This window comes from Panthera uncia (assembly GCF_023721935.1).
Source record: "Panthera uncia isolate 11264 chromosome B3 unlocalized genomic scaffold, Puncia_PCG_1.0 HiC_scaffold_1, whole genome shotgun sequence".
Classification (NCBI taxonomy): domain Eukaryota; kingdom Metazoa; phylum Chordata; class Mammalia; order Carnivora; family Felidae; genus Panthera; species Panthera uncia.
This window is the reverse complement of record NW_026057582.1, coordinates 21,118,162-21,142,562: the sequence shown is the minus strand read 5'-3', so window position 1 is coordinate 21,142,562 and position 24,401 is coordinate 21,118,162. Positions and strand designations below refer to the sequence as shown.

Sequence of the window (24,401 nt, the reverse complement as noted above, 5' to 3'; positions counted from 1 at the left end):
TTTTTTAAGCACAGAGATGTGGGGTGTAAAATTCAGCCTTTAGGGCTACACAGCATAGTTCTTAATACTGGCCCAAAACTGAAATCACCTGAAGAGATTTGGAAGCGCAGATGCCTAGGTTTTACCACACATTCTGGTGTAATTGGTTTGGGTGTAGCCAGGGCATGGCCATTAAAAAATCTCCCTATGTGAGTCCAGTGTAAAGCAAGAATCAAGAACCGTTGCTGCAGAGTATGTTATTATCAGTCTTTTTGTCCAACAGTCACAGTTGCATATGAAGAGAATGAAGCCCAAAGTGAACAAACACGTGATTTTTTTTTTTTTTTTAACATGGCTTTTTAAATTTGGTAAAGCTAGCTGGTGGAGCCAAACCAAAGCCAGGACCTGGATCCCCTTGTTCAAGACTCTTTTTCCTGTGCCCTCCTGGGATTCATATTTGCTGACCTAGCAGCCACGACCAAGGCTTGAACAGGCAATTCCTCTGGCTACTGTGGTTTGTTACTTAGCCCAGGAAAATGGGCTAAGAACACTTCTTAGCTCAGTCTATTACAGGCACAAAATACAAAAGCTAAAATATCTTGCAGCTAAGAAAAGTGCACTTGGGAGAGAAAAGAGGCCACTCAAGACTCAAGAAATAACCTGTAGAAGTTTCAGAAAAGAGTCACCCCAAGCAATGGTGTCATTCCTCAGTGAGAACCTGGCTTTACCAATGCAGCAAGGTCACCAATTCAGCGAACTTCCAAATGAGGTCTGAGTGGGAGACACCTTGATGAAAAAAGGCTGGCTGATAAAATGTTATTAAATTCAAAGGACTGGGATTGAAGTTAGGCCATGTATGTTGACCATTTTGCTTCAATACATCTCATGCTTACTCATAAATGGCCTTTTGGTCACGTTGGAGAACTCCACAAAGACTTAAAGAGATTTCCAAAGTGAATCTTCTGTAATCTGGAGACTGCTGTGCTACGTGACTCTCAGCATAAGTGTAGCAGCATATTATTTTATAGCTTCGGTCATCAAATCAGCTGCAGAATATCACAGGAATTTAGAGACATTTTCTATTGAAAAGATGGAAACACTAACAAGGGAGCAATAATTTCTATCCCAGATTCTCCCCAGCTCTTGTGGCATTTTCTAAACTACGTTCCTTGAATTCTTTTTCCATGGTAAATTAATGGATGTTACTTTTATTTTATTTTTTTATTGTTTTTATTTTAGAGAGAGAGCCCGCAACTGGGAGAGAGGGGCAGAGGGAGAGAGAGAGAAAATCTTAAGCAGCCTCCATGCTCAGTCTGAAGCCCGATGCAGGGCTCAATCCCACAACCCTGTGATCATGACCTGGGCTGAAATCAAGAGTCAGTCACTCAACCGACTGAGCCACCCAGGCACCCCATGGATGTTATTTTTAAGAAGCTATTCATACCCTTATAAATTTCAACAAAGTGTAATGGCGGACTTCTTGGGTCTTTTACTAGGACAAGCTGAATTATTGGTATCCAAGAGAGGAAGGCAGTATGCAGAGCTTCCCAGGGAGCTCTTGGTTCCAGAAGCCTCTCTCGGGATTGGTGTTCCACAGAACACTTTTGGGGAAATGCTACTCAAGAAGAATCTTTTGATATGTAACTTTGTTGAGTGGCAGATAAATTTAACAAGGTCTATTTTAGAGGCAGTCTACGGAGAATCTAAGAGCCAGTAGAGTTTCAGATCATCTGATGATCTTCTGAAGTTAAACCTATGAAGAGGCTATGTAAGAAGACTCTCTCTACCTTCTCACCATCTTTCTCCTCTGACCATGTCCTGGGTTCTACAAGAGGCCTGGTTAATGGCAGAGAATTATAAAGTTGGGGGAAATGGATTTCATTTCATGGTTCCCTGAATTATAGTCTTTTGTACTCACTGTATGCCTTTAAACATAGGAAAGAAATCAGTGCACCATTTTCACCATACTTTCTTGACATTTTTATGTGAAATGTTAAAGGTTTTTGGGAGGATTTAACTAACGTGGGACATATTTAAATGAGAATCGTTTGTTTATTGACTTTTAGAAATCTAGATCAGAGATCAGCAAACATTTTTGGAAAGGGCCAGATGAATATTTCGGGCTTTGTGGGCCATATGATCTCAGTCGCAGCTACTCAACTCTGCCATTATAGTGTAACAGCAGCCACATACAGTACATAAAAAAAAAAAAAAAAAAAAAAAAAAAAAAAAAAAAAGAGCCTGTGTTCCAATAAAACTTTATTTACAAAAACAGGTGGCAGGCAAGATTTGACCAGATGGTCGTAGTCTGTGGACCTCTGCTCTAGATGAGGGTACTCAGTGAGGATGACTGTGTGATAAAATATATAGTCTTCCAATTCCTGGTAAAGGTCAAAGGCAAGTATGGGATAAAGAGAAATATCTGGACAAAAATATTTTAGGATTTGAAAGTTCAGATCCAATCATAACAGAAAACAAAGATCTTTTTTTCCAATTAGTATTTTGAATCCAAATTTGAAATTCCGTTATAAAACAATGTTCTATCTATTCATCATTCTACCCTCAGTTTCTGATTCCTGGCTCATGGAAACTTTTTTTTTTTTTTCAGAGTTAAGCACTTCAGTGAAAGGTATCATATAAATACAAGGTAAAATCAAGATGATGATGGGGCTAAGGCGGTTTGGGAACCACAGGAAGATAAGAGTTGAGCTGCAGATGGAGAAAACAGAGGTCAAGTTTCCATAGTAATAATGAAATAGTATTCACTTTGTGATTTTAACATAGGGCTGTTGCTTCTGGTCTCAATGCTAACTGTGATTTTAAACTAATGTGAACACATCAATATCCTACTATTATTCTATTTGTGTACAAACATTACACTTAGCATGTTAGCAAATTGCTAAATTCTCCAGAAGTATGTTTGTGTATCTTTAGGTTCAAATTTAAACAATGTGTCATCGTCTGAAAGAACAATGATTCCCCATCATCCGCCTTGTGTCAATTTACTGAAATTAGCAGATTTAACTTCATTTAGACCTTTTTTTAGTGGAACCAAAGAATGCAATTGCAGCCAAGTTGGACAAATTTCACATTAAGAACAAGCACAGATGCTTCAGCTGTAGTTGGGTAGAAGTTCGTGAAAATCATGGCAGATGTGTAAAAGCACTTGGTCCTGTGATTTCATATGGAACCAAGCACACTGTCATCACTCAGATGTGAAATTAATGATAATACAAGCATCCCTTGCTCAGCAGAAGTTGAACTGCTCCCAGTTGTAAATTAAGCCACACATTCATTCTTTGGAACCTCTTTTCCATCCTCTCTTTCACACAATCTGGCATAGGGATATGTTACTTAATGTCTGATTCTCCGTGTTGTATTTTCTATTGTCAAACTCAAGTAACTAGCTACTATCTGACAGTAAACATTTGGGCAAGAAAAAAAAATACCATGTTGATCTGCTAAGAACATACTGAACCGCTAGTCATTATGAACAGAGAAGTCAACACAATTCATGTGCTAATGAGCCTCACACATTAGTTGATTAGACACAAAACACCACAGTTTGGAGCACTGGGACAAGATGACAATAGAGAAGATTATGGGATTAAGCAGGCTATTATTTCCCATGGAGTATTTGAATGGCTTGTAAGATATGCTCTAAGGCTGGCTTTTACCTCTATTGAAACTTTGAGCATTTTCTCACCGGTTACTGTTTATAGACAGATCTGATTTCTGCTACCAAAAGGATTTTCATGGAGCAATGAGGGCTGGGCAGGGGTTCCCTTTAATTTTTCCAAATAACCAATGCATAGATGGGGAAACATGGTTCCTTACAGAAGTATTCCCATGAGTCTCACAACATAAACAGGTGCCAGCCCAAATTTCCCCTAAAGGGACTATGGAAATGCAGGCTGAAATTCCATCTTGGAGCTGAAATATATCCAAAATTCCCCAGAGAGCAAAGCTCCACCGCAACCACAACTTTCCTTGCCACAGTGTCAACCTCCTCCCTCTGACATAGGTCACTTCCTCGCCTAAACATAATATATAGGGCACCTCTAGCTAGGAGTTACCCAGCAACTGGACATTCATTTATTCATCCATCAAGTTTTTACTGAATGGCTGTTACGTGCCAAGGATAAGTCCAATGAACAAGGATGTGAGCTATAATATTGTATCTTCCATGCTAAGTTCATCAATTGGATATTCTTCCCCAACTCATTCCTGACCATCCTCATTTTTCTGACTACATTGTTGTTCCTTAACTGTGAGATACACATCATAAGCAGTGTAAAGCATTGAACACACCCGTAGCAGTGTCTGTATCATTTCTAAAGGAAATGTTAGTTCCTTTCCCATAAGCCCTTCACAGTATTTGTATTTAGAAATCCTGGATTTCAAGAAGTCTTTCCTTTCAGCTCTGACTCAAAGACTTTATACTGTCTATTAAGCTCATTTATGTCAACCATATCCTTGCAAAAGGATATCCTTGCAAAAATGATCACATACCCCATCCCTGTAAAGGAATCATTGTCTGGAATAGCTTACTCATGTAGCCTACCAAGGTTTGTGATTGATTTATCCAAGCTTGTTTATAGAATGTGGATTCTAGGAGAATCAGCCTAAATCATGGTGAAGGCATCAGTCTAACCAGACTGACATTCTCAGGTAACAGTATGTGATAAATGAGGATGATAAAAACAAAACAAAACAAAACAAAACAAACAAACAAAAAAAAAAAAACCACTTTCCTCTTGGATATTAAGGGTTTTAAAAATCTGTGTCCCCATCCCATCCTCTTAGCTTCAAATGGAAAGTGGGATCAGCAATCTGAACCCAAGGTAAAAAGCTTCACGGAATTATCACAATCTGTGATAATAAGGAAGCCCCTTGAAACACCTACACATGGACTAATATTTTCATTTTTTAAATCTTTATTTTTGAGGGAGAGACAGAGTGTGAATAGGGGAGGAGCAGAGAGAGAGAGGGAGATACAGAATCTGAAGCAGGCTCCATGCTCTGAGCTGTCAGCACAGAACCCGACACGGGGCTCAGACCCATGAACAGTGAGATCATGACCTGAGCCAGTCAGACGCTTACCGGCTAAGCCACCCAGGCGCCCCTAATAGTTTCATTTTTGAGCGAGCACCTAATTAACTCTAAGAGATAAAGTGCCCAACAACCCTGCTGGTTTTAGAGAACACAGCCTCCCCCAAGACTCAGTTCATCTCCGTTCAAGCTGGCTGCACCCTCTCTCCATCCTTTCTCCCCTCCTGGACTCTGGCTGGCTTTCCCAGTTTGAAATCTTCTGCGGCGTTTCTGGTAAACTGCAATGCTTATCAACCAGTCTCCTTATCCTTGGGGGCGTATTGAATATCAGATGAAAACACTACAGAATTGGACAAGCAATTATTTAGTTTTACAATAATTTCTAATGATTAGAGCAAGCCGATTTTCACTTGTAGCAGTCTGCAATGAAGAGGAAAAACTGAGATGAGCTCACCGATCCTCACATGAGACTGGGAACGGAATGTGATCTGCAAGTTGCAGGGTCCAAAGAATACAAAAAGAGATGCCAGCCAGTGCAGCACTCCACTTAGTTGTCTTTTTACAAAATCATGCTGTTCAGGGTCTTCTCTCCGATTGTTTCTCCAAGATGGTTCTTGCCTGCTCTAGCTATCACTGATCAAAGGAATTTCATGGACACGGAGGGTTGAGGGACAGTCATACAGTGACCACATGAAGCCTGTTATTGACAGCCTTACATGACAGCCATTTAACCAGAAGGCACACGTGACTGCTGCCACATCTTAATCGGGTCTTTGTGTGTGTGTGTGTGTGTGTGTGTGTGTATGTATGTATGAGATTAATTGAACCCCTCCATTTCAGACTTAACAATGTCCTAGAAGCTTAGGATTTTCTCAGTCACTGCCTGAAAAGCCATGTCCTGACCATACCCTGTGGCATTTGTAAACCAGCTGTCTGTCACTGCCATCAAGAAAGTCACGTGGCCACCACACCATATGCTGAGTCTTCTTTCATTCTGGATTATTTTTTCCTTAAAGCAATCTCATGCGTCACTAAAAGTTGAACTTCACCCACCTCACTGCTTTTGAAGAGAGCTACATTGATTTTTTTAAATTTTTTAATGTTTATTATTTTGAGAGAGAGAAAGAGAGACAGAGTCTGAGTTGGGGAGGGGCAGAGAGAGAGGGAGACACAGAATCAGAAGCAGGCTCCAGGCTCCAGCTGGTCAGCACAGAGCCTGACAAGGGGCTCAAATCCATGAATTGTGAGATCTTGACCTGAGCCAAAGTTGGATGCTTAACCAACTGAGCCACACAGGCACCCCTGATTTTGTTTTTATTCACTCATTTACACATTCATTGTCTGTAATCTTATCTATATAACCTGCCCCACCCCCAACAAACACGATTGTCAGAGATAATACGTGCCACCTAATTAAATTTTAATTTCAGATAAACTACAACTTTTTAGTATAGGAATGTTTCAAAAGTTACATGGGGAATACTTATGCTAAAAGTTATTCATTGTTTATCTGGGCATCTTGTATTTTTACCTGCTAAACCAGGCAACCCTGCCCCAAAGAAATTCACCACCTTCACCATGGTCATTCCCTTCCTGATTTAAAATATTTTTAATGTTTATTTTTTGAGAGAGACACAGAAAGAGAGAAACGGTGTGCAAGCAGGGGAGGGGCAGAGAGAGAGGGAGACACAGAATCCAAAGTAGGCTCCAGGCGCTGAGCTGTCAGCACAGAGCCTGACACAGGGCTGGAACTCATGAACTGTGATATCATGAACTGAGCCAAAGTCAGATGCTCAACCGACTGAGCCACCCAGGGACCCCTCCCTTCCTGATTTAAGCCCAGGCTTCAGAAGCAAATGGGAATATTGACCAATATTGAGAAAATTTAAATCAGTTGGTACTGAAGTGGATTGAAAACTACAGTCACCACTGATCAGGTACAGGCATACCTCATTTTACCATGCTTCCCTTTATTGTGAGTCACAGATATTGCATTTTACAAATTGAAGGTTTGAATCAACCCTGCATCAAGCAAACTCTACTGGTGCCATTTTTCAACAGCATTTGCTCATTTTGTGTCTGTCACATTTTGGTAATTATCACAATATTTCAAACTTGTTTATTATTATTATATTTAAATTGCTGCAATCTCATGATAAAACTTGAATGGATGAGGAGTTGCTCCTTATGGATGAGGAAAGAAAGTGGTTTCTTGAGTTGGAATCCACACCTGGAGAAGATGCTGTGAAGATTGTTCAAATGATAACTCAAGGATTTAGATTATGACATAAATTTAGTTGAGGCAGGGTTTGAGAAGATTGACCCCAACTTTGAAAGACGTTCTGTGGGTAAAATGCTATCACACAGCATCACATGCTACAGAGAAATAATTCTTGAAGAGAAGAGTCAATCAATGCAGCAAACTTCACTGTTGTCCTAAGAAATTGCCACATTCACTCTGACCTTCAGCAGCCACCACCCCGATCAGTCAGCAGCCATCATCATCAAGGCAAGTCCCTCCACCAACAAAGAGATTACGACTTGCTTAAGTTCAGGTGACCATTAGCATTTTTTAGCAACAAAGTGTTCAATTAAGATATGTACATTGGGTTTTTAGACATGATGCTATTGTACAATTAAAAGTCTGCAATATGGTCTAAACACAACTTTTATATGCAATGGGAAACCAAAAAATTCACTTGACTCACTTTATTGTGGTGGTCTGGAACCAAATCTGCAGCATCTCTGAGGTATGCCTGTAAATAGGGAATGAGGCAATTTTTATAAAATCTAGATATGCAAACTGGATCCTGAACATGCTCACTTTCAAAGACTTCTGCCGCAATTAATATGTATAAATCTTGCACCACTAAAACCTAGAATGTTTTGAGTGCTTAAGCCAGAAGAAGGTAAGGTGTTTTCCAAATTCTTAGAAACCAGTTAATAGCTAGGGAAACCACGCTCACATTTTATTTTGGAATTTGCGTCAATTCGCTTAACCTCACTTAATTCATTCTCTCCCTCTCTCTCTCTCTCTCTTTCTCTTTCTCTAGTTACCTGAACAAGAATAAGTACTTGACAGCTATTGACCAAGATGCATTTGGAGGAGTGTACAGTGGGCCAACCTTGCTGTGAGTAAGACATACAGAAGAATATGTCGGTCTTTATTTTATTTTATTTGGAGTAAAGGACAGTCACCAAGAGAAGTGGCTGATGTTTATGGGTAAGCCATGTTGTCTTGGCTAAAGACATCCGCAGTAGTCTTCCACCCAGCTGTATAGGCTACTGCTTGGAAGAAAGTTCTTGTTCTTTGACACTCAGAAGGCCACTCCACCGTACCATCCGGATGCCTCATTAGGAAGCCACCTTGGTTGGACATTCATGGAGGCCCCCAGTGCAAAAAACACAGGCATCTTTGAGCAGGTGCTGTTTGCAAAATTCTGAGACACAAGGTCTACAAACAGGTGGCAGGCACTCTGTGCAGAGAAAAATGTGTGTGAATGTGCATTGCACAATGCTTTGCATGAAGAAGGAAGAGTATAAATTGACTCCAATCTAGTAAAATTTACAATCACTGGAAAAGATGAGACATAATTATTTTTAAAAACAGCAGTTTAGAATCTCACCATTGAACATCTGGTCCAGTCCTTGCCAAAGCAGAACACAGCACCCCAGGAGAAGGCACAAGGTAATCCATTAGAGGCAAGGATAAATATTAGAGGTTCTATTTATATTTAAGATTTTAAAAATAAGGGGGTGCCTGGGTGGGTCAGTTCATTAAGGATCTGACTTTGGCTCAGGTCATGATCTCACAGTTCATGGGTTCGAGCCCCATGTGAGGCTCTGCGCTGACAGCTCAGAGCCTGGAGCCTGCTTCAAATTGTGGGTCTCCTTCTCTCTCTGCCCCTTCCCGCTCACACTCTGTCTCTCTCTTTCTCTCTCAAAAATAAACATTAAGAAATGTTTTTAAATAAGGACAAATTAAGTTTTGGTACTATATACACAGATGACTGCAGCCCCTCAGGTGTCAGGTAGGGAATGGACGCATTCCCAAGGAACAGTGGGTGATCCACAGTCTTGAGTACTTAACATCGTCACTCTTTCACTTCTAACAATTGTACTTCCTTTTTAGATTGAATGCACCTAGTTAAGTGAATTTATGACCTTATTTTTTTTCTTTTTTAAATTAATGTTTTATTTTTATTTTTGAGAGAGAGAGAAAAAGAGAATGTGAGCAATGGAGGGGCAGGGAGAAGGGGACAGAAGATCTGAAGTGAGCTCTGTGCTGACAACAGAGAGCCCAATTTGGGGCTGAAACTCATGAGTGTGAGGCCATGACCTGAGCTGAAGTTGGACTCTCAATGGGCTGAGCCACCCAGGTGCCCATATGGCCTTATTTCCTTAACACATAGGTGCCATATGAGAGGGCAGAGTGACCCTAAAAATCTACTATACCACATGGGGATTCATTGTTAACTGATGGCAAAGTACTTAAAAGCATTATACATTTTTCTTTCTACAAAAAGTCAAGTGAAAAAAAATGTGCTGGCCTTTTATGTGATTTTTTTTAACCTGGAAGATACTTTTAAAAGATTACTTTATAGGGACTCCACGGTGGCTCAGTCCGTTGAGCCACCTCTTGATTTTGGCTCAAATCATGATCTCACAGTTTGTGGGATCGAGCCCTCTGTCGGGCTCTGATCTGACAGTGAGGAGCCTGCTTTGGATTCTCTCTTTCCGTCTCTCTCTCTGCCCTTCTCCCACTTGTTCTCTCTCCCTCTCCCTCTCTCTCTCTCTCTCTCTCTCTCTCTCTCAAAATAAAAAAATAAACATTTAAAAAAAGACAACTTTATAACTGCTCCTTCAAGGGGCACCTAGGTGGCTTAGTTGGTTAAGCATCCAACTTTGGCTCACGTCATGATTTCACAGTTCATGGGTTTGAGCCCCGAGTCAGGCTCTGTGCTGACAGCTTAGAGCCTGGAGCCTGCTTCAGATTTCTGTGTCTCCCTCTTTCTCTGCCCCTCCCCTGCTCATGCTTGTCTCTCTCTTTCTCTCAAAAAAATAAAAACATTTTTAAAAAAATTTTTAAAGAATTATAACTGCTCCTTCAAGATAAAGGTGATATTTCACTAATGAATGTTGTTTCTCTGAAGAAATTTGTGCTTTAGAAATGGCCTTTAGAAACAGGTATTTAAAAACATTTCCAAGTTATGTAATCTTCCCGATGAGAATGGTGAATATCACTTATGAAAATTATGTTTGCTAAAACCAGGAATTGAATTTTATCCTTTTTAAAAATATTTCAAATCAATAATTACAATGGTCTTAAAATCCACGTGTATAAAATATGAAAATGAAACATGCATAGGTTAGTGTGCAAAAACAACTGATGGACATCCGAGAATATGAATTTCAATAAAAAACATGTGTTTTGTTCCTGAATTGGATTGAGAGTTGAGAATCTTAACTTAATGAGTACAGCCATGCCTGCCTTAGTCCATGGGGAACCATCTATCTTTGTGAGGTGACTTTTTCACTGACAGCCACTTAAACCTAAACTGAAACAGAAGCAGACCTCTGAATAGCTATATCAGAAAGGGTTAAACAGCAATTTTCAAAATTAGTGAAGTATATTTAATTACAGTGCTTTCACTTTAGTGAAATTTTTTTAAAAGATTACTCATTTATTTTCATCTTATCCTTTTAAAATGTATGTTTCGTGTGTTTTATAGTGTATATAACATGGTATTGCAGTAATATGTGCATGGAGATCATAAATGTACACAGGTTAAAGGCACATACTCAAACAGTTTTTGCATGTGAATATGTGACCTTGGAAGAATTTAAAGACCAATGATGTAGACTACGACCACTCAAATTGGGGCCACTACAAGGTGAATGGCTAGCCCCAGAATGTACATCAAAATACAGCTTCCTTTATGGGGAAAATCTTCCCATAAAAGCAAAGTTGCCCCAACTGAACAGTGTGCTTCATGAAGTCATTGTCTTGCCTTACAGTACAAGCTTCTTACATTTGTCAAGGACTCATAAGAAACAGTTGGCCAGTGGGCACCAAGCTTTGAGTAGCACTAGTCTAGATGACAAGAGCCTCCAAATCTCCCTTTGCCTTCTCTCTCCGTCCCTCTCAATTCCGTCTTCCCCAAACCTGTGTGTGTTAAAATGCAAATCGGATCTTAACACCAATTCTGGTCTCCTGCACCCCTCAGGATAAAGACCTTGGTGTGGCACGCAAGGCTCCGTGATAATCTTCAGCTTTGTCTCTCACACCACTATACACCCCTGACCAATGATCTGTCCGTATTAGCTCTCCTAATACTCCAGCCTACTTACATGGCTATGTTAAACTCTTTCTTCGTTCTGCTTGGAAAACCCTACCACAACCTCATCTGTCTGATTAGCACCTACTACCATTTTATCTTTCAACCAAAAACCTCCTCCTCACTGAAGTCGTTCTTGACCCTTATTCTCCTTAGGGAAAGATAACCATTTCTTCTTCTGTACTCTAGCCCCTCTATGTATGCATCTCAAAGCAATAGTAGTATGTTTCTGTCTATCTCTCCAAGAGCTCCTAGAAGGCAGGGTTATGCCTGTCTTGTTTCTACAGTTCTACTTCGTTTTACAATGCCTAAAACATAGTACTAGCTTTAAAAATGTTAGCAAAATTAATATGGTATACAATAAATACTTGAATCACACTTCTGTAAATGCTGTAGCCTTTAAATAGCAGTCACATTTTAAAGATATTTCAGTACCTTGTCCTTAAGGGAGAGTGTCCATTTATATTTCTTTCTAAGTGGTAAATTAATTTATCTATTTGTTTCTGTTGCTTAAAAGTTGTTTTGATAGTATTGGCAAGATTTTTTTTTTTCAAGACTCTCTGGCCAAGTTAAGAGCAGCTGTGCAACTACTTGACAATGCAATTCCTGCTTCTGGACACAGGCCAGGTTGTGAAAAGTGAGCTAGATTAGGAGCGAGGCCTGGACTTGACTCCTGCTTTCATCACTAATTGTGAGACCCATGACTCAGTGATCTTATTTGTCAAAGCAGAGTTACTAAAAGTAGTGAAGCTTAAGTAAGAAAATAAACTAAAAGCACTTTGTATATGTTTCACGAATGTTAAGCATTGTGATTACCTTTGCTTCTTCCTGCCTCTTGATACTTCATTATTCTTACCTTTCTAAGCCTTTCTGCTCACTCCTTCCTAATCTTTCTCACTAGAGATCACTGCCCCCAGTATTTCAGTTCCGAGCTCTGGCTCTTTCTCCTCTCTGTCTCTCCTTTGGTTAAATCACTTGTTCTCAAATATTATGACAATATGAGAGAAATTTTCTAATTTCAGGTTTTTCAGAACTCTGATTTAGTTATCTCACTTGCCTGAAATTTCTACTCCTTCCCTGTCATTCTGACCCATTTGCATCAGTTCGATTAAATTCTTCCTAATCAACCTCTGAAAATGTACAGTAAACATTTATTGATCATAGGCTAAGCTCAGGACTCTTTGTTAGGAGCTTTTGATGGTGGGAGGGGGGGTCCTATTTTGACAGGTGGTCAGGGAAAGCCTCTTTGAGAAGGTAACAATTGGGAAAAAATATGACAGTCATAAAGGAACAAGGCATGTGACTACCAGAAAGAAAAGCATTCTAGACAAAGTGCAAAGACCCCCGGGTAAGAACATTCCTGGCATGTTTGAGGAATAGCAAGGAGGCTGTTGTAGCTCAAGAAGAGTAAACTAAATAGGAAAAAGATAGAAGTTGTGGTCAAAAAGATAACGGGGTGGGGAGAGCAACTTGTGGATGGCCTTAAATGTCACTTTAAGGTCTTTTATTTGCTCCTAGATATAGAGGAAGCCATTGGAGTCTTTTGCCATGATCTGACCTTTGTTTCAGTAGGGTCACATTGGCTGTTGTGTTGAGAGTAGGGTGCCAAGTCTGGGAGCTGGGACACCACTTAGGAATGTATAAAAATAATGTAGGCATGAGGTGATAGCAGCTTGTAACAAGGTAGTAGCAGTGAAGGCAATAAGAAACGGTCAGTTCAGACTATATTTTAAAGGTAAAGCCGATAAGATGTGCTGATGGAATGTACATAGGGAATGAGAAAAAGAGAAGAATCAAAGACAACTGCAAGGGTTTTGGCGTGAGCAGCCAGACGAATGGGATCACTACTTCCTGAGAAAGGGAAGACTGTGGGAGGAGTTGGTATAGTGGTGAAGAACAGTCTGAGGTATGTGTGACACATCCAAGCAGACTGTGATAGCTACAGATGGGAAAGTAACACAAGAGATCAGGGCTAGAGATGTATTTGAGATGCTTTGGAATGTAGGTGGTAATGGGAGATGTGATTATGGAGGAAATCTCAATAAATGGCTAGAATGGAGACTTCTGATAACCCTCCCCACCAAGAGAGCTCCAAGAGAAAGTTCTGGAAATAAAATAGATTGATACATTATCTGACAGGATTGGCTGTATGAAAAACTATTTTGATAGATGTTTTAGAGAACTTTAGAGCGTGTGCAAGACTTAGCAAGAAGTCCATCCAAACAAGGTACATAAATAAGAGAGATGTTTCATAAAGATGTTTTGTAAGGAAATAAAGCTACACAAGAAAGGAAATGAAATCAAAATATGCAGAGTTGTAATAACCAAAATACTAAATATAAGCTTAACCAAATATGTCCTAAAACTGTTTCAGGCGATTAGAGGAGGTGTCAGGAGAATTTGTGTGTAGGGTGATAGAAGAGAGCTAAATCCCCATCTTCCCTAGCAGGAAGTCAGTGGGTGAATCAAAAGCCAATAAATCAAAATATATTTACAATTATGGAAAAAAATATCAGTTAAAAGTTAAAAGTAGTTGTTTTCAGGGCATCAGAAAGCAGACTGCAGGGAGGAATTGCACCAGAGCCTGTATAACTAAGCTTCCAGTGTAGTTTGCTTTTTAAAAATAGGTCCACACATTATTTTAATGAAAATTAGAATTTAATTTAAAAAGAAAACCACAAAGCACAGGAAAAGAGGACAATGGATATGGCAGCATTTGAAATGCCAGTATCAGGAAAGTAAGAAATGAACAAAGAGTTCAATCTCACCCTTCAAATTTCAGGCAGTTGTCTTAAAGAGCATCTAGTAACTACTCATGAATGGCTTTGTAACATCACCATGTACCTCTTGTCTTGAACATTTGTCAAAGTCTTTATCACTGTATTTCCCACAGATCTTCTCCCTATTAACCAGATTTTAAGATCCTAAGGAAATCGACTATGTCTTACACTTTCTGTAATTTCCCTGCTTCAAAAGACAAGACAGCAAGTATTCAATAAATATTTGATAAGTTGTAACTGAATACCAAATAGCCATGATTTGAGTGTGAGTTGGTGTTAAAGCCAACTTGGAAAACCTTAAACTCCAACTAAAGAGAAGAAAAATGGCTGCTATATATTTCTGCTTCATAAAGATATTTGAGAAAGAACACAGTCATTTCCAACAGTCAACAAAAACAGTAAATTTTGCCCACTTAGTTTACCATCTTTTCTCAAGGTCATTTCTCAAAAAAGAATCTAATTCAAAACAGGTGCAACATCTAAAGTACGGCCTGTTCTATTTTTTAAAGCCTTTTAATATAGTTTGGGAGTTCAATAACATTTATTACCTATTGTTTTTCTAATCAAGACATGCAATCTCATTTTCTATTTTTATGCTTTTCATTTTTGATTATCTTGTTTTCTTTTAATCTTATTTTGAAAGAGAAGCTCTCGGTGTTTATAATCCCCAAGGAAAGAATGCACTGAAATGCAATGCCTTCCATAATAACCAGAGTTCTCTAAGGTCTAAATTATGTAACTCACGTTAATAAGCATTTAACCTACCACTGAAAATGATTATAATAGTCCCAGTTACTATTATAAGTATCTCCTAAGAAGAGAACAGCTCTGTAACAATATCCTTGAGTCTGTGTAACATGCCTCAACAAAAATAAACTTTTGTTGCTATTAGCTGATCAAATGAATTATTTAAAAATCTAAAGATCAAGGCACTGCCATCTGGGTTTACAGAAGAATAAGCACCTTATGTTCTTGTCTTTTACTCAATGATCTTCACAAAATCATACTATTAGATGGCTGAAAAATTGTGGCACAGTTCTTTTGGGCATATGTGAAGTCCACTGGTGTGTTGAATGCATAATTTTCTAGGTATGAGCCTGGACAAATTTATTTTTCATTGAGATATAATTTCCATACAATAACATGCAGTTTTCAAGTATACAATTTGATACGTTTGGGCAAAATTATGTTATCCTATTTTAGTCAAGGCTTCAAACATTTTCATCAACCAGAAAATTCCCTCATGCTCCACTTTCCGTATACAACCACATATCTATGTATTTTTCTAATGTAAAAGTCTAGGAGTAAAATTGTTAGGTCACAGGACAGATGTACATTTAACTTCATAGGAAATAATGCCTCCCAAAAATCCCATTTTCTACTCAAACCAGAGAGGTATGAAAGTTTGATATTTGCTTACCCATTATATTGTCAGTCTTTTTGATTTAGCCATACTAGTTGCTATAAAGTGGTTTCTCATTATGGTTTACTCTGTTTTCCCTGATTATTAATGATGTTGAGTACCTTTTCATGTACCTCATAACCATTTGTATATTTTCTTTTGTCAGGTGTCTGTTCAAATATCTTACCTTATTTGATTAGATTGTTTGTCTTTTTGTTGTTGAGTTGCGATCCTGAGTACATTTTAGTCCTAAATGAAATCAGCTTTAGTCCTGACCCCAAGGCCATCACCATCCATAGTTGAACCTCTCCTTTTCTCTTTCCTTTCTAAGGAGAAATAGCTAATCTGAAGCAAACTTGTAGGAGTGCCTGGGTGACTCAGTTGGTTAAGCGTCCAACTTTGGCTTAGGTCATGATCTCCCGGTTCATGGGTTCAAGCCCTGCGTCAGCACAGCCCTCTGTGCTGACACGTCAGTGCCTGAAGCCTGTTGCGGATTCTGTGTCTCCCTCTCTCTGTGCCCCTCCCCTGCTCATGCTCTGTCTCTCAAAAATAAATACACATTAAAAAAAATTTTTTTAAGAAAATGAAGCAAACTTGTGCAAGGTGTTCATTTACTCACTTATTCTACATTTTACTGAGTACCTACTGAACTCCATGAATGTTATAAGGATAAGACATAACTTCTGCTTTTAAAGAGGTTACAGCCAAATTTAGGAGAAATGTGAGTAAATAACTGTAAGTTTGATGTCAAAAGAGCCATGACAGATATTTAGAGAATCAAGATACCATTTCTAGGTAGGGTGACCAGCAAAGGCCTCATTAAAGAAGATGGTATTTGATGGGCTTCAGATAAGGGGTAGAATTGCAACAGACAGAGATGGAGAAAGAACAAAGGCAATTCTACTGAAAAACATAGGATGTGTTCAAAGAATAGTAACAATAACAGCAACAAAACATAATTTGGGGCAAAGGATAGTGTTGGAAAAGTGTATTGTGTTGAAATCATATTGTGAGGAACATGACCTGACTCAGCAGGTCAAGGATGGCCCAGTGAAGAATTACTATGGAAATATTAGTAATAGTTATATAACCCATTACAGTTTGTGGCCCTTTTCAACTCACCCCCATGCCTTCTTCCTTTCATCTTCACCCACCCTTGGCCCTGACACTATTAGTCTTGGATACCTCTGTCCCAACAACTGTGCTGTGACTGCTCATCTATATCTCCTGGCTATTTGGCAGGCACTGGACCTCCAAAGATAGGGACAAGATCAAATCCAAAGACCTAATCAGCCTGGCACTCCTTGTCTTCCTTTCTGTGTTTGTCAAACAGAGCCTTTGGGGCAGCTCTCTTGGACAGGAAGAGAACCTCCTAGGGGTGGAAAACCAGAGGAGGTTTGTCTGCTAGGCTGCTCTGCTCACTGGAGTGATAAATGAGTTGCAAAGGTAAACATACTCTTACAGTTTCTGGCTCGGGCATCAAGCCATCAAGCCAGCAGACCTTTGCCAAGGGATCCAAGTTGTTGGGGAAGCAACCGAAGTGGGTCATCCCTCCTAAGACACACACCTGTGTCTCCAGAGGCAAGGAGATGGCTTGCGACCATTTTGTTCAGTCCTTGAGAGCTACAAGGAAGGTCACAGAAGAATTTGAAGAGAAAGAGTAGATAGAAACCTTTCCATAATTGTGTGCATGCTGGCTTCTTGAAGTAGGATGGCCTACTTCAGTCCTAGGAATCTTCAGACTGGAAGACTTGTGTCAACAATTCACGAGAGTTGGATAACAAAAAAATCCAAATTTATTGATCAGTAGCATCTCTTACTACCATAGCCACTGATATGAGAAAACAGAGCTAATACTTTAAGTCACAGCAATCTATCATGGTAGGGTTACTTTTTATAACTAATGATAAAACATTGCAGAGAATTCCTAAACTAGAGGGCTGACTCTTGGTGGGAGAGAGGTGATGGAGTTATTACAAAGGTCCTCAAAATCATATGAACCTTTGCATTTTCTTCAACTGACTAAAATTTCAACTACTATCATCCTCAAAAGTTTTTTACTTTAACTGAAAGAGAAGTTCTCCAAAGCACCAAGAGCCAGGGTCCTGGAGCAATGGCCTCAAATGATCATGCATTTTCCACCAGGGTATTCAGTCTGAATAAATGTTCTCATATCTATGCCAATATGGACAGTAAACTGGGATGACCTTTCACCTATAAAAATGAATAATTCACAAACCCATTAACTGTTTCTTGTAACATGGTTTTGCTAAAATTAGTTCTTTAAGTAAGGGCTTTTTACTTTCATCAAAACTGATAGAACATAAAAGAATATTTGCTGAGTCTGAATTCTAGGAAAACAATGCTTGCAAAATGTTCTAAAACATATAAATTCTGAACAGTTTTATTAACTAATCACTGCTCTTTAGTCAGGAGTCCTCAACAGTAACAAATCTTAGAACAGAAAGTAAGTCAGAGCACATCTTGTTTGCAATTTTAAGTATAAACAATCTACCTTTAAGTAAGCACCTACTAGGCTGTCTGCTAAATATTTTGTATAAATTATTTTATTTCATCCTATCGATCCCAGAGGATTCTGACCCCTCCAACACTACTCCTCTCAGAGTTTTTGGTGATTTCACCCACATAAAGTCTCAATTAGTCACGGGGTGAAAAAAAGATTGCATAGAGCCAAATAGACGAGGCAAAAATCATTATTCTATAGCACGTTTTACTCATGATTTTACAATTAACTAGAAGATGCTGACAACAGACTTACTGATAGGAGGGATAAATTAACCTAGGATTAAAATTTTCAACAAATAACCCACAAACATAAACACATGAAACAGTTTTTGGTGTGCACAATTAGGCACTCAGTTCTTCCCAAGTAAGTATAGATGAATGCTAAATTCTTTGACTCTTCTGAGATTTTTACTCTTGCGACAGGAAATAAGGTAGTTAAGGGTTATCATTCTGACACACTATTTCTGCCAAGTCACTGAAATCCATTTTGTTAATTATGTTCTGTTTCTGAGTCTGAAGGAAATAAACACCTTAAAAGAAAGTGGACTTTTCACGTCTCACCAGTAGCATTGAGGTCCTTTAGCCACTGTGGTGATGGTCATTTCGTATGTGTTTTGGGGAGGAGAGGGAGAGGATTCAACACTAAGGAAAAGGATAGGTTTTTATTTCAGTATCTGAATATTGGCAATAAATTGCCATCATTTCCTCTTGTCATTGTGTGGTGGAGAGCTGACCATACTGACTTATAGTATATGGGTAGTTTGTCTTTGAAGGATCCATTATGCTTATATGGTAAGTTACATGGGATTTCATAGTTCACAGAAGCAAAAGGCTTAAAAGAAATATAATTATACAAACTTGAGAGATAGAGGAAAGGTTAACAGTGATTTCTGAGTTACAAAGCAATTATATTTTTGAGCTTCAGCTGTGTTCTCTGTTCTTTACAGATAGTATATCACCTTTACCCTTTTTAACTATTCAGTGGCAGGTGTTATTATCCCTATTTAACAAAGAGAAACTGAGGTGTAGAGATAATAGGTAAGTCCCCAAGGTCATCTGGCCATAAGCGATGGCGCTAGAATGCAAACCAGCACCAACTAACCCAGAAACACCGTCTCTTCCTAGGGGCACAAAGGGGCACAAAGTGAGCCCCTTTCACATATGATTGTTCTTGCACCTGTTGTAATTCTCCAACTTTCCTAGATCATTTTCTTCAATTTCTGCTTAAAATGCTCCAGTCCTTACAAATAGCAAAGACTTTGCTGAAACAGCTCCCTATCCATGATCTGTTCTCTGATTCCATCTCCTACTTCTTTCCTACTCAACACTCCACACCAGCCACACTGAACACATCCCCCTCCAACATGTTGCCATCTAGGTGTTGTGCACTAACTGTCTTCTCTACATAGATGGCTTTTCCCCCAGGTATCCATGGGACTTGCTCCTTCGCCTCCTTCAATTTTTGCTTAAATGTAATCTTCTCATCAAGGTCTTCCCTGAACACCCTATTTAAATTTGCAAGCTGCACGCATTGCACTTCCTTCCTGTATGTTTCTCCTGCATGCTTATCACTATCACCATCTGGATGTCTAATAAGCATCTCAAACTCAACCTGTCCAAAACTGAACCTGTGATCTTTCCCTCCATACCTGCCTCACTTCCCCATTTCAGGAAATGGAAAGTCTATGTTTTAGTTGCAGACCATAAATCTCAGAATCATTCTTTTTTTAACCTTTTGTTTAAATTTTCTTTAATGTTTACTTATTTTTGAGAGAGACAGAGATAGAGCATGAGGGGGGATGGGCAGACAGAGAGAGGGAGACACAGAATCTGAAGCAGGCTCCAGGCTCCGAGTGCCTGGATGTAAGAGCCTGAGGTAAGGCTCAAACTCACGAACCACAAGATCATGACCTGAACCTAAGTCAGATGCTTAGCCCACTGAGCCACCCAGGTACCCCTCTCAGAGTCGTTCTTGACTCCCCTCTTTCCCACCCATATCCAATGCATGGGAAAGTTCCATTGGCTCTACCTTTTCAATCTGTAGAAACTCCAACCATTCTCAGCAGTTCCAGTGCTACCACTCTGGTCCAAGGCACCTTCCTTGAACCTTGGTCTTCTTGTTTCTACCCTTTGCTCTCTTTGGTTTACTTTCAAAGCAGTACCCAGATTCGTCCTTTGAAATGCTTGGTCAGGTTATACCATTCCTCTGAAGACTTCTGATCTTACTCTGATAGAAGACAAAGTCCTTCTGATGGCCTACAGCCTCGTAGGAATATGATCTAGCTCCCCGTTACCTCTCTGATTTCACCCACATTTTCGACTCCCCCACTGTTTCAGCTCCAGCCACACTGGCCTCCTTGCTTCCTCAAACATAGCAGGGCCTATGACACTATCTGGTCTCCCAGCCTGCACTGTTCTTGCCTCAGACATCAACATGTTTCTCTCCCTTACCTCCATCGGACCTCTGCTCAACTATCTCTTCCATGAGGCCTTCCCTGACACCCTCCCCAATTGTGACCCCTTTCTTAAGCTCTTCCTTTCCTCTTCCCTGTCTTCCTCTTTCCCATAGTACTTATTATCAAATATACTATGTTTTTTTTAATGCTTATTTATTTTTTTGAGAGAAAGAGAGAGACAGAGCATGAGCAGAGGAGGGGCAGAGAGAGAGGGAGACACAGAATCTGAAGCAGGCTCCAGGCTCTGAGCTGTCAGCACAGAGCCTGAGGCAGGGCTCAAACTCACAAGCCATGAGATCATGACCTGAGCTGAAGTCAGATGCTCAACCAACTGAGCCACCCAGGTGCCCCAAATATACTCTGTGTTTTACTTATTTTTTTTAATTGTCCCTCTCTCTCCACTAGAATATAAGCATGAGAGGAACAAGAATTTCTTCCCATTTACTTTACTGCTAGAGCCCTAACTGCTTGTATCATAGATCAATACATAAAAAGCAATCAATAAATATTTGTTGAATAAATGCATATCATGTTTTAAAATGCTCATAATCAATCAGGCTCACTCTTGAACATATAGCTTTTAAGCCCTTAAGCTTTTAAGCCCTTTCTGAGTCAGTATTAATAAATTAAACTGCCTTTTAAATGGTAAATTAATCTTCTTTCTGTTTTAGATGCATTTCATCTACCAATTTGCAGATGTGACTATACATTTTTAATGGGTCAGCTTCCACCTATTGACCTTTAGGAAAAGCCCACATTTATTACAAGCAAACATTAAAGAGACTTGAAATTGCTGCTGAAACACTGGCAGGCTAATTAGTGCTTATTTAATTTACAACTGGGGGCGCCTGGATGGCTCAGTCGGTTAAACATCCGACTTCGTTTCAGGTCGTGATCTCACGGTTGGTGGGTTGGAGCCCCATGTCAGCTGTGCTGACAGTTGGAGCCTGGAGCCTGCTTTGGATTCTGTGTCTCCTTCTCTCTCTGCCCCTCCCCAGCTGGCACTCTGTCTCTCTCTTGAAATTAAATAAACACTAAAAAAATGTTTTCATTTACAATTGAATTCATCAAAGGTTCATCTTAAATAATAATGACAATGCATATCACAAAAATGGAAATTATTTCCATGTTTGGGGATGTTAGAATACATAATTGCTTGAGGAGAAATTTGTTCTTCTGATGACACCGAATATCAATTGGGTCTTTTTTTTTCCTGGCATCATTAAAATTCCATGATATTCTTGCCCTGTATGTAACCCTGCAGGTCTCACTCTTTCCAAATTCACGTCCTGTTACTTTCATTAGACGCATAACTCGAGGTGGTTCCCATGACCTAGACAATCAGATTTCCTACTGTCTGCCAGGCTTAGCTCCACTGCACTGTTTTGTGAGTAAATACTTGCTAGAGACAAATTCTCAGGAAGCTTGGTACCCAACACTTAATGAGCTCTTTGTGGAAAGTGCCAAAGTCACTAAGAGAGAGGGCAGCCCTCCAGCCTGTAGGTCTCCATCCATTTGGCTACACTCACAAATCATTTTGGGCCCCTTTAGTGCTGATAGCTGCTCTCCATATTCTCTCACTCCAAAAACAAAATGTTTAAATCTTGCTACGTTTTGCAAGTTTTATTTTAGGAAAGAAGGTACACTGTTAGTAAATCCTGGATTCAAAGTGGTCAAATAAAAAATTAGGTGAATGAGGAAAGATACAGCTTCAAAGAAGTTAAAATGATCCCTGCCTTGTTGAGTTTGGGGATTTTGTCAGACTGAGGCTCATTCTCTCCATCAACACCAGACATGGGAATCTGCCTAGTTGTCTAGTTGTCTGGCTGACTCAACACTCAACAAGTATCTGTTCTAAGCTCTTGCACAGATCTACATATTAAATGGAGTAATGACTAAGAGTTAAGGTGATAAATTCAACCTAAGCTTTTATTTCCTCTCCCTCTTGAGAGGCCCCTAAAGTGATGGGAATGGCATTTTGATATACATAAATCCACAAGGACAGAGAGGACAGATGAGAGTGCGTGGGTGGTCTGGTGAGCTACAGAATTCTGAATGAGAAAAGGCAGAAGAGAAGGAGACAAAAATGAGTACTCAGAGGAAGCACACCTGAGGAGGCAGCTGCCTTGCCTTGCAGAACCTCTGAAGGGTGTGGGATTTGGAGGTGATGGGGGTGGCAAGTGACAGAGTGAAACGTGGGGCTATAAACAGAAGGATTTATTGAAGGTCTGCATCTGGAAATGTTAACCCACCGCCCTATTCATGTAAAATGCCAGCAGCCAAGAGTACCTTCCCTCTAGGCTAGAAATGTGAAGTCTCTTTTCTGAAGAAGTTGACAAATTCTAAAACAAACAAACAAAAAGCCTCCATATTCTGGCATTTTTAGGATACGACAGCATATATGCCACACAATTGTCCTAAAGCAGACTCTCGCCAGTAGATAAGCTCCCAATTAGATTTTCAGTGCCTTGTTTTTAAGCATGAGCATGCAACCTAGGATCACCGGCCAAAGAACGTTTGTGACTTGAAAGATCAAAACCAAGATAAACAAGTGGGGTGGAAATAAGCCTGGAGGAGCCAAACACATTGAAGAGAACAGGAGAGAACTTTCAACAAAGCAACCATTAGTGACCTGAGATAAATCTGAGAAGACATGTCTCATTGCAAGGTGACAATAATGATAATAGATATTTATTGAGAACACACTGTCAGCTATTGTTCAACAAACCCGACATAAAAAAACTAAGGCACAAAAAGGTTAAGTGACTGGTAGTAAGTATAGAAGCCAGGATTCAAATCCAGATAGTCTGAATTTAAAAGCCATTCTTCTAAACATTCTAAACATAGTGTGCTTCCTCAAATACACTATAAAAAAGGAAAACATGAAAGCTCTTCTTAAAATGTATCTTTGTATTTGACAAATATGTAGTCACAACTTTCTGTCTTTCAAGCACCAGTCTAAGTGCCAAAAATACAGCAATGAACAGAAAAGGCAGAGTCCCAGCTTTCATCAAACTAAAACTAAAAATTCAAAGCCAGGCACAGGAAGACAAATCCTGCATGATCTCATATATATGTGGAACCTAAAAAAGTTGAACTCATAGTAAGAGAGTAGATTGGTGGTTGCCAGGGATTGAAGGATGGGGAAATAGGGAGATATTGGTCAAAGGGTACAAAGTTTCAGTTATGCAGGATGTATTAAGGTCTGAGGACCTGATGTACACCAGAGTGACTACAGTTGATAATACCATTTTGTATACTTGAAATTTACTAAGAGAGTAGATCTTAAATGTTCTCCCCATTAAAAAAAAAAAAACTGTGTGAGGTGATGGATATGTTAATTGGTTGAATTGTAATTATTTCAAAATGTATACATATATCAAAACACCACATTATACACCATAACTCTATACAATTTTTATTTGTCAATTATACCTCAATAAAGCTGGAAACAAAAGTTTAAGTTTTATTTATTTATTTTGAGAAAGAGAGAGAGAGAGAGAACAAATGTGAATGGGAAAAGAGTAGAGAGAGATAGAATCCCAAGCAGGCTTCTCACTGTTAGCACAGAGCCTAACGTGGGGATTGAACTCATGAACCGTGAGATCATGACCTGAGCTGAAATCAAGAGTCCAACACTTAACTGACTGAGCCACCCAAACGCCCCTGGAAACAAAATTTTTTAATTAATTCTTTAAATTAAGTAGAAGAGATGGATGAGGGGCGCCTGGGTGGCTCAGTTGGTTAAACATCCGACTTCAGCTCAGGTCACGATCTCACGGTCCGTGAGTTCGAGCCCCGCGTCGGGCTCTGGGCTGACGGCTCAGAGCCTGGAGCCTGCTTCTGATTCTGTGTCTCCCTCTCTCTG

The 24,401-nt window shown here is 39.6% G+C and overlaps 1 protein-coding gene across 1 annotated transcript in view; it reads left to right on the top strand.

The window, feature by feature from the left end:
* Positions 1 to 24,401, top strand: part of TSHR (thyroid stimulating hormone receptor) — a 157,832-nt gene that overhangs the window by 123,973 nt on the left and 9,458 nt on the right. The window contains exon 9 of the mRNA XM_049612396.1: positions 8,085 to 8,162. Within this exon, the coding sequence (XP_049468353.1) occupies positions 8,085 to 8,162 (78 nt within the window). The remainder of the gene's footprint in view (positions 1 to 8,084; positions 8,163 to 24,401) is intronic.